We start from the raw sequence: 17,145 nt of genomic DNA on the forward strand, positions 1-17,145 counted from the left end.
GGTATTCACTACAGTATGTTGCAGCATCTATGTGAATCTGACCTTGGCATATTATTAATATTCTTTAACCGTATCTTTTCAGAAAATACTTATCCTCTGTCCTGGCGGCATTCCTATATTTGTGCTATTCCAAAACCAGGCAAAGATCCCACTCTGGTCCAGAACTACAGACCGATATCATTAACAAGTTGTTTAGGCAAAATCTTTGAAAGGATGGTACATAAGAGGCTCACCTGGTTTCTAGATTCCCAGCATCTTTTCTCTGATCACCAATATGGCTTCCGTAAAAACAGATCCACCCTAGATTTACTTGTAAAACTTGAATGCAACATACGAAATGCCTTCGTCATGAAACAGCACCTAGTGATGGTCAACCTAGATATTCACAAAGCATTCGATACTACCTGGCACTATGGCATTATTAAAGATATGCATCAGTTGGGGCTGAGAGGCTATCTTCCTCAAATCATTCAGAACTTTTTAAAATTACGCACTTTTCAAGTCCGATATAAAAACGTGCTGTCTGCAACTCACATTCAAGAAGAGGGTGTCCCGCAGGTTCAATACTAAGTGCTACCCTATTTGCGATTCGAGTCAACAAAATATTGGAAGATCTTCCAAAAACCATTCAAATTTATATGTATGCAGATGACCTCACTATATCCTGCCAATCACAAAGTATGAATACTATCGAAAGACAGTTGCAAAATGCTCTATACAAAATAGAAACCTGGACCTTATGCAATGGATATTGTCTTGCTGAACAGAAATCCACCACTACTCACTTCTGCAAACTATGGTCACTTCATCCTGATCCTGAGCTAAAGATCAAAAACATGCCAATACCTCTTACTCACACAGTCCGTTTTCTTGGCCTGGTGCTAGATAGGAAACTAAACTTCCAAGCACATGTGACCTACCTTCAGACCATCTGCTTGAAGAAATTGAACATCCTCCGGTGTGTGTCATCTATGTCGTGGGGTGCTGATCGGCATACCCTGATCCATCTCTATAGAGCTCTCATCAGGTCCCGTTTAGACTATGGCTCCCCAGTGTATGACTCTGCTAGGAAAACTATTCTAGAGCGATTGAACACGATCCAGCACAGTGCTCTCAGAGTTTCTCTAGGGGCTTTCAGAACCTCCCCAGTTCAGAGCCTTTACATTGAAGCCCACGAACCTCCCTTACATCTTCGGAGGAAAACATTGCTTTTAATGTATGCCGCAAAAATCCGCAGTCTTCCCTCTCACCCGAATTGGAGATGTCTGTACAATACCGAATGGGAGTCATTCTTCAACAGCAAACCGAATGAAAACAGACCTGCTGCACTTAGACTTAAAGTACTAACTCAAACGTGGAATATTGAAATCGGCAATATATATGAGGACATAACACCGCCTTATCCGCCGTGGACTAATATCCGTGCAATTTATGATGATTATTTCCAACAGTGGGGAAAGAAAACATTGTCTCCCTTCAATATCGCACAATTACATGAAACTCATTCTGCTTCTAATTCACAGGCCTGTAAGATCTATACTGATGGATCAAAAACTGAGACCCAAGTAGGCGCTGCGGCAAGCTTCCCTTCATTCACAACTTCTATCTCATTACCTGTAGAATGCAGTATCTTCACTGCAGAGCTTTATGCTATTAACTTGGCCCTAGACCATATTACTCAACTTCTGATTTCTTCTGCCTTAATATACACTGACTCCCTCAGTGCTGTCTCTGCCATAAATAGCAATACCAACTCCTCTCACCCTGTTATCAAACAAATCCATTCCAAATTACTTGTGTGCAATGAGTCAAACCAAACAGTGACATTCTGCTGGATACCAGGGCATTCTGGAATAGCAGGTAATGAAAGAGCAGATCTTGCAGCCAAACAACCAGATACCAATATTTTACAGAATTGTCAAGTTCCGTATTCCGATTTCAAACATATCATTCGTAAAGCATGTTACAATAGATGGTCACTGATCTGGAGAGGTTATCCAGGAAACAAACTATACAGAATAAAACCAGAACCAAAGCTGTGGCTCTCCAGTTTCCGGAAAAATAGACGAGAAGAAACAATTTTAGGAAGGCTAAGGATTGGGCATACACACCTCACTCACTTGTATCTATTAAATAATGACAGTGCTCCCCAATGCACATCATGCCAAATTCAACTGACCATTCGCCATTTGCTAGTGGACTGTCCCCACCTTCAAACCATTCGCTTAGGCATCTTTAAGTCTATATCTAATACACAGTCATCAGTAAATTTGATGCAGATCCTGGGAGATGATCCTAATAAAAAGGAACTATTTACTTTCTTAAAACAGATAGGAATATACCACAAAATATAGATATTGTTTCATAGTCACCATTAGAAAGACACAATATGGCCCCAGCAGCCTATGTGTCGTTAAACTCAATAATAACAACAACAATAAGTACACGTGCCTAAGTACCGCATAAGTACACATACACGGTGGCCTGTGCAGTCCCATTATTTTTGTGCTACCTTCTGATGTATTATCGTGGTGACCTGGTCATATCTATAGATCTACTCCATCTGGTGATAACCCTGCATCCCATGGTGATGTGCTGGATTGTTTCTGAGTCCAGATAGCATCATTGACATGTGTGCCACCTGTCACTCTAGGGTCCTTGGCAATATATTTCCTGTAGTTTCCATTACCTGGCCTTGGGTGGAGTGCATGAATCCTTTGGTCTCAGGGAAGTGCCCACCCACTTGTGAGCTATGCATTCGAAGCCATATTATCTGTGTAGTCTTAATGGAGATCATTGCAGTGCTGCAATGGAGTACATTCTTTGCCCATCTTTTTGTCTTTGTTTCTTCTGTCTGTGTAAGTGCAGTCTCCTCGTTGATGTTGAGAAGTGTGTGCCATTTGTCTGTCATCCTTATGGGTTGGTGGCTTGGTATTGTGTTTGCCTGGAAGTAATCTCTCAGGTTCTTGATCACATTCTTCTGTTGTTTAATGAGATCTATCAAATCTCATCCTCCTTTCCGGGCTATGGAGACTGAATACCTCGATGGTCAACTTCAGGTGGTGTTGGTGGTCTTTGTTCATCATTATCCTGGTTGATCTTGTAATGTCCTCCAGCTCAGGGTTTGTCTATTCTGTGATTCTGAATGAGTACGTTAGTACTGGGACTGCATAGGTGTTTATGACTCTGATCATGTTTCCACCACTCAGTTTTGATTTTAGCAAGCTTTTCTGTCTATGATGATATTTCTCAGTGAGGTGTGCCTTGATCTCCTTGTGATCTAGCTGTTGAGCCTGAATATTTTTATTCCCAGATATTTTCAGATCTCTCTCTCTCTCTCTCTGTCATGACTTCAATCTCTTCACCGGTCTTCAGCTTATAGTTTGGACCGACTAGATTTTCCTGATGCAATCTCAATCCATGGGTCTTGCATTTTTGTAGGCCAATTTGACATCCTAATGTCAGTTACTGAACTCTTCATCACCAAAGAGTAACTGTTGCAGTTGATTCTCAGTTGCTGCTTAGAGTTTCATGTCATCCATGTATATCAGGTGAGGGAGTGTACAAGTTCTTACCCTCTTCTTTTAGGATATACCTGTACTTGCTGTTGTTGAGCATGGTAGACATTGGGTCAAATGCTAGGCAACAACAGTGGGAGTGGGCTTAGGGCATCTCCCTGGAAGATTCCTCTTTAGATGTTCTTGACCTTGATGATGGTCCTCCATTTCACCATGGTTGATCTTAGGAAGTGTGTCAGTGTTAGATTGATTTTGCAGATTTTCAGTGTCTCTATCAGCCAGCTATGCAGCATGGAGTTGAAGGCCTTGCGGTAGTCGATGTAGGCCGCATACAGATTGCAGTGTTTCTTGTAGGCTTGCTCCATAACTGCAGCATCAATGGTGAAATGTTCCTGGCATCCTTTGCTCATCTACTTACATCCCTTCTGCTGCTTGGCCATGATGTTCTGGCTGATATCTTCTTAGTTATTCAAGTGGACTGATATCTTCTTAGTTATGCAGCTGGTCAGGATCTTGTACATTGTTGGTTGTCTATACTTAGGTTATTGTTCTCAACTGAGTTTGAGTTGTCTTTGTCCTTAGCCTTCCGGTAGGTAATTTCTTGAGTCACTCTGGAATGGTGTTCCACCTTTATTATCTCAGTGAACTATTCTGCTATGTGCCTCTGTGTGCAACTGAACTTCTTGTACCAGTTGTGGCTTGTGGATGTTATCTATTCCTGGGATTTGCCAATTGTGGGACTTCTTGATCCAACTGTTATTTCTTCCATTCTGTCATCGTACTTCCTTGGTTTTTATCCATTCTAGGTATATCCAGGGGGGCACAAGCATTATATCTAACTTTGCTGCTCCACAGGTTGGCCCAGAACTCCTTAAGTGCCTTCTAGCTAGGGGGGGGGGGTCCATTGTCTTCCTTCTCCTCTTGTCTGATCTTCCTGTAGAAGGCTCTCTAGTTTCATCAAATATCCTGTTTGTTTTACTCTGGGCACTCCATGTAACACACTCTTGCTGAGTGCCATGAGTTTTTGCTTGAGGTTGTCTAGGTATTCTTTGATTCTCTGATTATAGGTCTCGTGTGCTGTGGATGCTGTCTTTCTTGACAATGATCTTCACTTTTCTAATCAGCTTCTTACTTCTGTTACCCCATTGATACTAGATCAGTTGGCCTGTCTTCACCCATCTCTTCTATCTGCTGTTGTATCCTTTCTGAAGCTGGTGGTTCCTTGTCTTTGTGTTTTGTTTTCAGTTGGTCTCTGTTTTCTCTTCTGTCCATCCTGGTGGCTGCTACTGTGGCACAGTAAATGGCTTTGTGGATGGTGCTTAGTGTTCGTTGTTGTTGAGGTAATAGAGTATTATTCTCTGATTCAGGTGGTCCTTGGCTTGTCACAGTGTTCTGTTGGGTCTCTGTATGGTGATTGGTTGGTTGGTTGGTTGGTTATTGGAAGTTTAATGGCACATCAGCATCTAAGGCTATCGTGCACCAAGTGTAAGGTAATAAAATATAAATATGTAAAAATATAAAATAGCATATGTAGTTAAAATATTATAAACAAAAATATGGCATAAAACATTTACAATATATTAAACATTAGAGCAATCTGAATAAAACTATGTAGATTAATCAGTTGTAAAAACCTGAATACATCTGACACATGTCATTGTCTGATAAAATCTGCCTAGTGTATAAAGCTCAGACAGATGGTTAAAACATAAATGGCATTCATTACTAAAATATGTACATTCGACTAAAATATGACGGATAGTTAAAATTGCTTTACAATGTCTACACACAGGACAGTCATCAGCCCTCAGCAAATACGAATGCGTCAGGTGAGAATGTCCTATGCGTAGCCGAGCAAGAATTACTTCCTCCCGTCGAACCCTGCACTGACTAGAATGCCAAAGCATTATGACAGGCTTAATTTCATTCAGCTTGTTGGTAGGGCACCCATTCCAAGATTCTTGCCAACATGCCCATAATTTTTTGTAGATCAGTTGCTTGCAGTCTTTATAGGGGACTGACAAGCGGATGCGACTTTGAGGCGTTGCTGATTTTGCAGCTGCATCAGCCAGGTCATTGCCTCTAATACCAACATGGCTAGGGATCCAGCAAAAGTGATATCAAATTTTAACTCTAAGAGGGAGTGTAGTATTTGCTGCACCCAACATAATACTGGGCTCTGTATGGTGAAACACCATACCAAAGCAAAGACCCAACAGAACCCTGTTTGTCCATTCCCTTGAATTCTGCTCTGGCCTTCTTCCACTCTTCAATTCTGGATATTGTGACCTTGTCTGTTTTCACTTCAGCTGTTCTGGGATGTATTTCTTGTACTTGGTGTTCTTCCTCCAGTTCTAGTTTGGTTGTGTCCATATTTATTGTTCTTTGTAGCTGGTTGATCACATCCTGCTTGATTTTTTTTCCAAGATTCTTTTTGATGATGGTTCGTCTTTGGTCTGTTTGGTATTTGGTGACCTGAATAGGTGGGAACTCTTCCGTCCGTAGCCGAGTGGTCAGGAGCAGGAGTGCAGTAGCACATGCTCTTTGAGTAGACCGGGGTTCAAGCCCCTGACTGCTGAATACGGTCGATCTGCCAACCCGCACTGGACCAGCGTGGCAGATTATGGTCCATTTCCCTCAGCATGAATTGTTGTGGAGGCTTCCATCCTGCAGTGAGTTGATAATGGCTGCACTTTACTTTACTTCCGTCCACTTGGTGTGTAGTTTTTAGTTACTAGCAGGTCACTACCAGTTCTAGTTACTTTGCTAGGTCACTAGTGCAGGAAGCATTTCTAGTTGGATGGTCCTGGAATTCAGTTGTGGTAGCCATACAGGAGTGGCACTGTCTCCTGGGATCCATAGAGACAGTGCCACTTGTTCCACTGTCGTCTACACCAACCCTTCTACCTAAGACCTGAATGCAAGGGATTTTATCTTACACCACACTCAATGCAGTATGTTCAGTATTTCTACTTCTTATTTCCCTCCAGCTATAGAGGTAGACCTGTTTAACTTTGGCTTTTGCATCCAGTGGTGGGTGGTAGTTATTGGGAGTAACACCAGATGGTACCACTCTCTGCCTCAGCAACCACTTCAACCTTGAGGGGAGTAGATCTGATGAAGCAACTTTCATAATTTTTTTCGCTTTCTTACAACAGAATTCACAGCAGAATTCGAATCCAGGTGCATGACATTGGTGGTTCGGTGTCACAACCACTGGGCTAATTGAGCTGCTTGGCGGTGGTGGTGATGTTGTTATTATTTGGTAACAATTATAAACAAAAGAAAATTAAATTTATTTATGTTATTTTTTTTATTTATAGTAAAAAAAATTATTTTTTCAGATAATTACTTTGGACTCGATCCTAAGTCTTGGAAAGTGTGAAGATAATAGTAAACGTCAAGATCAGTTGAAATCTTTAGCATTTTCAGTATTTTCTCAATGTCATAGGCTACTTGCTCACCAGTCTACTGTTAAAAGTCTTACTGGATTTGGTCCAGCAGCTGCCCAGGATCTTTTTCTGAATAGCAAAGATGTAAGTGATTTTATGAAAGTGCTAAAGTAAGATTTGGAATATCTGTTATTTTTTTATTTATTCTTTATTTTATTTACTTACTTTTTTTTTTTTTTTTTTTTAGCAAATTATGTATTTATTCCTAAAAAGCATGTAGAAGAACTTCATTTATGTATGTATAATATGTAGCAACAGATTCAGTTTAGTAACTTGCTGAATAGCTACTAGGTTAAGCAAATTGTAGTTTAAGTAGAAAGTACAGTAGCTCAGTGAATGGAGCTATTATAATAGCTGCCCTTGACTGTTAAGCATTTTTCAGTGGCAAATTAGTTAATAGAAATTTATGTAGAGCTCTTTACTTAATGTATCCCTCCCTCAATGTTTATATGTGTACATGGTAGGCGAATATCTTTCTCAGTGATGTTGCTTGGCCTTCAGATTAGGATTACTGAGATCCAGTAGCAATTGAATACCTTCACTAATGGTATGTGACAGAGCCAGAAATGTGAAGAGGAGAGATTAAGGCTGGGAAACTGACATTCCTCGAGTGGGAGCATAGTGGTTGTGGGGCCAAGCTTTAATATTCCACTTGAACCAAGTAGGTCTTGAGTTTTTCTGATCAGGATCATTCAACTAGTAGGTGTACTCAATATGTGTACTTATATTCCTCTTTCCAGGTCCTCAACAGGTCCCAATCCAATCACTTAGTAAATTCTTCAGCAAAACAGCCAAGAATAGATTGTAAATAATCTGTGCTGCTGCTCTTCCTTATCGTGCATTCTCCTAGTGAAAATGCCACCATTCATTATCCTGAAAGGTTTGGAATAATCCCCCAAGACAGTCAGAGGGCTACATTTGGGGGATATATACTTGTGGAAACCTCTTCACCTAAGCTTTCCAAAACTTTGACTGCCTCAAATTTAGGGCGACCACCTATACCATTAGCCCCTTCATAAAATGCTTAACACTTCACTTGAATTAATGCCACTTCTTCTTATCATTAACTCTATTGATGAACTGGATATTGGGAAAATGTCACCTTTATTTAAAAACAAATAGAAGGTTGACAAGATTCCAAAAGTCAGGAAAAAAGTTATACTTGCCTAATGGCTATGTATAAAATGGTCTATGGTTTTGGTAACTCTTCTCCTAAGAATTTTTCGGCAATTGTTGAATGCCTCAAATTTATGGAGAATGCCTCTGGCATTAGCAGCACATAAAATGCTTAACACATCATGTGGATTATAACAGAATGGGGTCTTTTCCACATTTATGTTGAAAAGAGATATGTACTGGGCTAAAAGAACATGGAGTTACAGCTGTGAATAGTATATCAGTATGACATGATGGAATGTGATACCCACCATGACTCATTCTTACTTTTAACAGGCCATGACCTCCACTATTAAAGCAGGTTACTTAAATTAGTATTAGTAGCAGTAAATCATCCAAGGAAGCAAACCTATACAGCATTAGCCAAATTAAAAAAAAAAAAAAAACCTGCCACCTCATCTGTCTATTATCTCTAATAATTTGCCTAATTCTTTCTTAAATTTATTCAAAATAACCAATTCCACAATACCAGATTTATTTGAACAGCGATTTACTCTATGGCTAGCTGAAAGAACATTTTTATACATATATCTACAACCTTCCTTTTTCAATTTAAATTCATGCCCCCTTATGCATGTTGTCTGAATGAAAGTTAGAATGTCATGTGCATTTAATTTACTCAATCCATTTAAGGCTTTCAATGTCTCATTCAGATCTTGCAGTAGAGCCGTCTTAACAGCATTGTAGGCCCTGGGCAAAGCAATGCACTGGGGCCTCACCCACTCATTCAAAGAAATAAAAATGTAAACGGTCAATAAAATTAAACCTTTAGATTTATTGCTACTTTCAACAAAATCAATGTTTAAACATAAAAAACATGTGAAGTGAGGATTACTCAACAGAAACTTTTGAACATTATAAGCCTTGAAAAACACAAACTTTTCAACATATAAATGATAATTAATTGGTAAACCGCACTATATTCTAAGGGCCCAAGGGCCCCTAGATTTGTGGGCTCCTGAGCAAGTGCCCAGTGTGCCTATGCGTTAAGGTGGTACTGTCTTGCAGGTACTTTATTTTCAGACAATGTAATTTGCAGAACTGAAGTCCTTCTTGGTAAGGACACCCTTTTGTGACCCTGACTAATTTCATTGCTTTTTTTCCACACCCATTCCAACAGACCCACATCCTAAAATGAGGTTTCCAAACCTGTTTTCAGTACTCAAGGTTTGGCCTAACCATTACCTTACACAATGGGGCAATCATCTCTTTGTTCCTGCGGACAAATTTGTGTTTATCATCAACAGAACCATATGAGCTGTCCTAGCTGCCTGACTACACTCTTCAGATAACTTACGTTGGACTGTACAATTACCCACAGGTCTTTTTCCACCACCTTGGGTGCAGTACTAACCAATTGGTATTTTATTTTGGAATTAATTCTACCATATGTGTGCCTGGCATTTTTCAATATTAAGCTTAAATTGCTGCTTCTCGGTCCATTTGTTTAAGTGTTTTCTAGTTCTTGTTGCAGCATCATACCCTTTGTTGTCATTAATCACCCTGCCAATCACCTTCTATGATTGACAGGGTGATTCGGATTTCTGGAGGTCACAACCATAAAACAATAAAAACAGTTAGCAGCCACCTGTTTATTGGGCTTTTCTGTTAGTGCAATCTGTCATAAACGGATAGTAAACTCGATCTTATTGAATTTGCAATAATACCGACAGCTGGAATTCTGTGGGTTATTATGGTGAAATGTATTATACTTCCATGAAATCTTCAATCATATAAAAAAATTAATTTTCATAATCTTCTCTTCATTCCTATTTTTAAAGCTATGTAACTTGTTACTCCGTTCTCACTTGCACGTATCGTGTTACTTGCAATTTGTGTGTGCCGTGTTCTTTGTTATCGATTGCTTATCTTTTTACTGTTTTATATTTTAACCTCCACCACAAATGTCAGTGAACAGAAATGTCAACTAGTTAGTATGTACATATTACAGTACATATTAATTGTTCCGATTATCGCGTATATTCTTCCGATTTTAACGTATCATTTAATTTTTTAATTAGTAAGGTAATAAAGAGTAAAATTGTGCTTAATATATCTTTACTTTTATAGCCTGTGGATAATGTTCCTCCTATTTTCGCTCATTAGAATCGCTGTTTAATAGAATTAAAATTCAGTTCACAAACGTGATCACAACGACCGGCACTTACTACACAGCGTATAGTGAATGGTACTTTACTATGATGAGTCCATTGTAACATGATTAGATTGTCATCATCAGCCATTTTCAATCCACTGCAGGATGAAGGCCTCTCCAACAACTTTCCAGTTCCTTCTGTTTTGAGCACTGGCCATCCATTTACTACCCACAAACTCATGAATTTCATCTATCCATCTCCGCCTTTGTCTTCCAGGTTTTCTTCTAGCTCCTCTTGGATACCATTCTGTTATTTTCTTAGTCCATCTGTAATCATGTCTTCGAGCTATGTGTCCTGCCCAAGACCATTTTAGTTCTTTAGTTTTGATAAGAATGTCCTTTACTTGAGTTTGCTGCCTAATCCATGTGTTTCTCTTCTTATCTAACAGTCTGATTCCCAATATAATTTGTTCCATTCTTCGCTGTGTAGTTCTCAGCTTCTCTTCCATTCTTTTGGTGAGTGCCTAAGTTTCACTTCCATAAGTCATGGTGGGGAGTATACATTGGTTCATTATTTTACGTTTCAGACAAACTGGGATATTGCTCTTCAGTATGTGACTATATTTCCTGAATGCTATCCATCCAAAATTTCTTCTTCTCTCGACTTCCAGCCATTTATCATTATTAGTATTAGTATTAGTAACGGCCGCTTGGTGCAAGAAAGCCTATGGCTTATGCTGCACCAGCCAAAAAAAAAAAAAAAAAAAAAAAAAATCCGAACAAAACAATGATAAAAACAAAAAAAAAATAAATAAATAAATAACTAAATAATAATAATTAATAAATAAAAAAAAAATAAAATAAAAAGGAAATTAAACCTATCATCCTATGTGCTTCCCTTACTCGAAAGTACTATCCAGATGCCCTTTGAATTTCCCCAAACTGTCGGCCTCTACCACCCATGAAGGCAACTTATTCCAGTAATTTATAACTCGCTGGCTAAAATAGAACTTCCTGCAATCCAATCTAAACATTTCCCCCCGTAACTTGAATTTATGTCCCCTAGTTCTAGCATCATGTATAATCTTGAAAATTTTGTCCTCATTCATTTTACTGATGCCTCTCAGAGCCTTAAACACCTCAATCAAATCTCCTCTAAGGTGTCTAGTTTCCAAACTCTGCAACCCACATATTCGAAGTCTTTCTTCATAAGGCCGCCCTTTTGCCGATCTCACCAGGCGAGTTACCCTTCTTTGCACCCTTTCAAGAAGCTCGATGTCTTTCTTCAGGTGCGGTCTCCATACTTGAACACAGTATTCCAAGTGTGGTCTAACATAAGCCTTATATAATGGGATTATCACGTCCCTATCTCTACTTGCAAAAGTTCGATAGATCATCGATAGGACACCATGGGCCTTCCTTGCAACCTGTTTACAATGCTCAGAGAATTTCATGTCTGACCGTATCGTAACACCCAAGTCCCTTTCCTCCAGTACTGGCTTTAGTTGAACTCCACCAAGTGAATAAGTTTTTTTGGGATTACTGTTTCCCAGGTGTAATACCTTACACTTTGTTGGATTAAAGCACAGCTGCCATTTTTCTGACCATTCCTGAAGTCTATCTAGGTCTCTCTGAAGAAGCCCAGCTTGACAGTGATCATTAACTACTCTCCCAATTTTAACATCATCTGCAAATTTAGACATCACGCCCTCTATCCCTTCATCAATGTCGTTTATGAAAATTAAAAACAACAGTGGTCCTAATACTGATCCTTGGGGAACCCCACTTCTTACATCAAACCAATCTGAGGAATAGCCATTTATCACAACCCTCTGCCTCCTGCCCTGAAGCCATCCTTCTATCCATCTAAGGATTTTCCCAGTGATTCCAACCTGTTCCAGCTTATAAAGCAACCGCTCATGTGGGACTGAGTCAAAAGCTTTTCTGAAATCTAAATAAACAATGTCGAAATTATTCCCTAAATCCAGCTCGTGAGTGACCCTTTCGAAATAGCGAACCAGATTTGTTAAACATGATTTTCCCTTTACGAAACCATGCTGAGTATCCTTGAGAATTTCAATTCGATCCAAATGATCCTGAATTCCACCCTTGATCATTGCCTCCATGATTTTCCCTACTACTGAAGTCAGACTGACAGGTCGATAATTTCCAACTTCACTTTTAGAGCCACCCTTATGTATGGGAGATACATTTGCACTTTTCCAATCCAAGGGAATCTCCCCAGAGTCTAATGATGCTCGCATAATTAGCCTCAATGGTTCAATGCACTCGCTTGCCGCCTCTCTTAAGATTATAGGGTATATTCCATCAACTCCAGGAGCCTTACTGGTCTGTAGGCTCGAAAGTTTTTTCATTAAATAATCTTGCGAAATTTCAATATCATTAATTATATATTTTTTAACTTCGCTCCCACAATTTCCCTTTGCCACAAAAGGCTTTCCATTTGTAAATATCGATGCAAAATAACTGTTGAGTTCATCTGCAACGGCAGCTGGTGTATTTATTACTATCCCCTTTCCCTTACATAAAGGTCCGAACTGGACCTTACAACTAATGACTTGTCCCAGATAAGTATATGACTCCACCTTTTCAATTACTGCTCCTTCAATCATTATTTACCTTTCTGTGGCATACTTGTTCATCATTACTTTTGTTTTAGTCATATTCATCTTTAGTCCAAAATCCTTACTAACTGTGCATAACTGATTAAGATTTTCCTCTAATTCTTTGGGATCGTGGCTTATGACCACAATGTCATCTGCAAATCGTAAATGGTTTAGGTACTCTCCGTTCACATTGACTCCTTTCTGCGACCAGTCTAATCTTCTGAAAGCTTCCTCAAGGGCAGCAGTAAACAGCTTCGGAGATATTGTGTCTCCTTGTCGAATTCCTTTCTCGATTTTAAATTTCCTACTGTCTTTGTCTAGTCTAATAAAGGAGGTGGTAACACTCTCATATATTTTCTTCAAAATCATAATATATGGGGTATCTATGCCTTGTCTTTCCAGTGTCCGAAACATTGCCTTATGCTGTATGGAGTCAAATGCCTTTTCATAATCCACAAATGCCAGGCATAATGGTGTTTTATATTCATTTGCTTTCTCTATTAGCTGTGATATTACGTGAAGGTGATCCATAGTTGAGAATCCTGTCCTAAAGCCAGCTTGCTCTTTCGGTTGATTGTCATCAAGTATTGTTTCTAATCTGTTAGTAATGACCCTTGTGAACAACTTGTAGATGTGAGATAACAAGCTAATTGGTCTATAATTTCCAATTTCTGATTTATCTCCTTTCTTATGCAGCAAAACTATGATTGCATTATTCCACTGCTTAGGCGTCACACCTTTTCTAATGCACTTTGTGAAGAGCCTTGCCAGTTTTTGTGTTATGTCTCTTCCTCCCAATTTTAACAACTCTACAGTAACTTCATCTTCCCCCATGGCTTTCTGATTCTTCATTTTCTTCAATGCATGTTCTACCTCATCAGGAAGAATATTGGGTATGTCGTATGTGTTCCTACTTTGCAATCCATCTTCCCCACTGCTGGCATAATTCCCCTGCTCCTTGTATAATTCTCTATAGTAGTCTTCTGCTTTTTGAATTATGCCTTCTCTGCTGTTTATAAGTACACCATCGCTATTCTTTCGTTTCAGTATCATTTGTCTTTCTGTATTACTGCTCATGGCTGCTGATTTAAATCCTTTGTTTTCCCTTAATGCTTGTTCTACTTTTCTTGTTTAATTTTCTTATGTTCACTCTGAGTCTCTTTCTAATGGCTTTGCATAACTCAGTATACTCAATTTTCTCCCTGTCAGTGTTTTTCTTGCTCTTCATTTGTCGTCTTCTGTTCATCATGACAAGTGTTTCTTGACTAATTTTTCTTCTTTGGATTTCTGTTTCCCTATAGGTTTCTTGGGCTTTATCACTTTCAGAAAGTTGTAATATTCCTCGTCGATATCTTGGTCCTGAGCAGTCTGCAGAAGCTCAAACTTGATCTTAAGTTCCAGAACATACTGTTTTTTTCTCCTCCTCTGTTATCTCAAAGACCTTTGTATTATTTACTCGAGTCAGTTTTTTCCTTTCCTACATCTATATCAAGTGTACATCTTGCCATTCTGTGATCACTTCCAACATTTACCTTATTCAGGACGGTAACATCATTCACAATATATCTTCTGTTAGTGAGGATGAAGTCGATTTCATTAGATTGTACAGTGCACCAATTGTAAAGTGGAGGTCCATTGTATATTTAACTATTTACGTGAAACTTCGGATAATTTTGGCAGCCGCTTAATTGGGCCAAAATACACTAGTCCCGATATATCCCAAATAACCGGAATCAAATGTATTTGTTGACATCAGGCTTCAATATCTGCAAATTGTAATTTTTGGAAAATACATGGGTTTTCCAGAAATGTTTAACTGGCATTCCTGTCAAGATGATCCTGCATCCTTCTTTAACCACTGACTCCACTATTTTTCCCGGAACAGAAGTCAAGCATACAAATCTATAGTTAATTATTTCTCCCTTTGATCCTCCTCCCCCTTTGTGAATAGGGGAAACATTTGCACATCTCCAATCCATCTCTTAATCCAAGGGTGTTATTATGGCTAAAAGCCATAATTTTGGCTAAAAGCTTACCTCCATTGCTGCTTCTTTTAACATAACTGGATATACAGTCAAACTTGGTTATAACAAGCATAAGAGACCAACACAATTTCTTCTTTGTTACCATTACTCACTATATCAGTGATGAATTAATCTACCTCCTATTTTTTTTAATTCTCAATAACATGATAAAAAGATATATTCAAAAAACAAAAGAAATGTTAGAGAGAGAAAAAATAATATTAGTACAGGTCGACCATCACTAATCCGGCTACCGGTAATCTGGTTCCACCGCTAATTCAGACATAATTTCCACAAATGTAATTTCAAATTTCACGGGTTGGCACACCGACCTGCTGCTACTGTTTTGGTTGTGTTGGTTGTTGTCTCAGCTGTTGGCGTGAACTCTTAAACACTGGCAAGCCATTCCCACTTGTTTTTCTGCATTTATTATTATAACCTGCTCACATTTAGCCCCAGCCATGGTTCCAATGCATAAAGGAAGTGCCTCGCGTGGTGTAAAGCTCAAACACCATACATTGTCCATAACAGAAAGAGTTGAACTTCTAAAAAAACTCGACAGCAGCGTGTTCTGTGAGAAGTTTAACTCTGCTTAATTGTAAATTCCAGCAATATCTCTCAGTTCCTCTTATTTTAGTAATTTTCTTTTAGTCATTCCTTTTTAGATTGATTTTTTTTTTTTTTTTTTTTTTTTTACAATACACTTGTACAAACTTATGGAAAAACACAACACAGTATGATGAATAATACAGTGCACTAACGAACTTGTGTTCACAAAATCTCTAACAATACTGACAAACTTATTGCGATGTTTCAGAGTTAATTTTATCGCAGTTAGGTTTATTGCAGCGCTCGCTACGGGTGCAATAAACTAATCACAAACAACCTTGATATGTATGCCGTAATAGCGTCACACGTACGTGGCCGACACAGCTTCTCAAGAAATAAAGTAACCTACTGGGCCACATATATGCGACATAAAAAAAGTCTCTTTTTTTTATATTTTAAGCAAAAAAATGACAACATTGACATTGCAATAGTTATTTTAGAATTACTAATCAAATTATTTGTTAAATATTTTTTGGCCATTGAGAAATTTTTTTCTAGCGTGGCAGTCAACTTGTTAAAGGCAAATTGTATGTGCTAAAATAACCACAGATGATCCGGCAAACTCACTAATCTGGCATCCCACAGGTCCCAACGCCGCCGGATTAGTGACGGTTGACCTGTATATACCTACATATTATTTGTATTAATATGCTTGTATTTGGTTTTTAAATCATCCCAGCCAACCGCTGTTACATACAAAATCGTCATGTCCAAATATTTAGCAAATTTTTCCACTTGAGCCTTCAAGATCAGACCATCTATTGAAAATCCAGCACTTCTTTGTGTAGTGAACCAATGAAGCAATGCTACTTCTATGTTTGTAACCTCACACTTTATTTATTATTATTATATTTATTTATTATTTTATTTATTTATTTTTTTTTTTTCGGTTATGTTCTTTTCCAATACCAATATGTTTTTTTTTTTTGTCCTCACCTTTTTCCCATTTTATATATATATATGGGGTCAGCATTTTTATTGTTTTGGCATGAAATTTTTCTGGCCGTATGCCCTTCCTGACGCCAACCCTCACCCTTTATCTGGGCTGGGGATATGCGGTGGTCATTCCCTGACCTTCTGCATCCTCCGTATTTGGTGGTCACGGGCTCGAACCCCGGTCTAATCAAGAAGCATGTGTTATGCACTACTGCTCCTGCCCACCTGGCTACTGAAGCACCTTTCCAATGCCAACATGTAAATATGTTTATTCTTCCACAATGTTGATAATGTTGAAGTGGACAGAGGAAACTTTTTACACGCTTCAACATTTTTTGCACCACATTCTAATGAATAATTTCGACTTTTTCACAAAATCGAGAGAGACTTTCTTTTGTTAGTAGACATGTTTCTGAAGGAAGGGTTTGTTTCTATCTGATTTTACTTTAAAATGACAGTAAAGTGATCTGCATACAAAGTTTGTCCAGTTTCCAAAATCCTTAGAAGTCCCAAAATAAATTTATGGTTCAGTGAATACAAGACAATCTGTAAATAGGGTAATGTGACAAGCGGAATGCCAGCGCACTACTGTATAACCCCTGTCCCTGAAAATATAAGGTCATAAACCGGCCCCTAATCTGATGCAGGTGATCATAAAAGCTAAGTTGCCCTTTTCATTTTTGTATATTCCAAGAATTGGGCTTTTTC

The 17,145-nt window shown here is 38.6% G+C and overlaps 1 protein-coding gene across 1 annotated transcript in view; it reads left to right on the forward strand.

Moving 5' to 3' along the window:
* skd (mediator complex subunit skuld) overlaps positions 1–17,145 on the forward strand; it is a 505,637-nt gene that overhangs the window by 393,835 nt on the left and 94,657 nt on the right. Inside the window, exon 21 of the mRNA XM_090376037.1 lies at positions 6,863–7,054. Within this exon, the coding sequence (XP_090232163.1) occupies positions 6,863–7,054 (192 nt within the window). The remainder of the gene's footprint in view (positions 1–6,862; positions 7,055–17,145) is intronic.

The sequence above is a fragment of the Mastigoproctus giganteus genome, chromosome 1 (genome assembly GCF_048544385.1).
Source record: "Mastigoproctus giganteus isolate SK-2022 chromosome 1, ASM4854438v1, whole genome shotgun sequence".
Lineage (NCBI taxonomy): Eukaryota > Metazoa > Arthropoda > Arachnida > Uropygi > Thelyphonidae > Mastigoproctus > Mastigoproctus giganteus.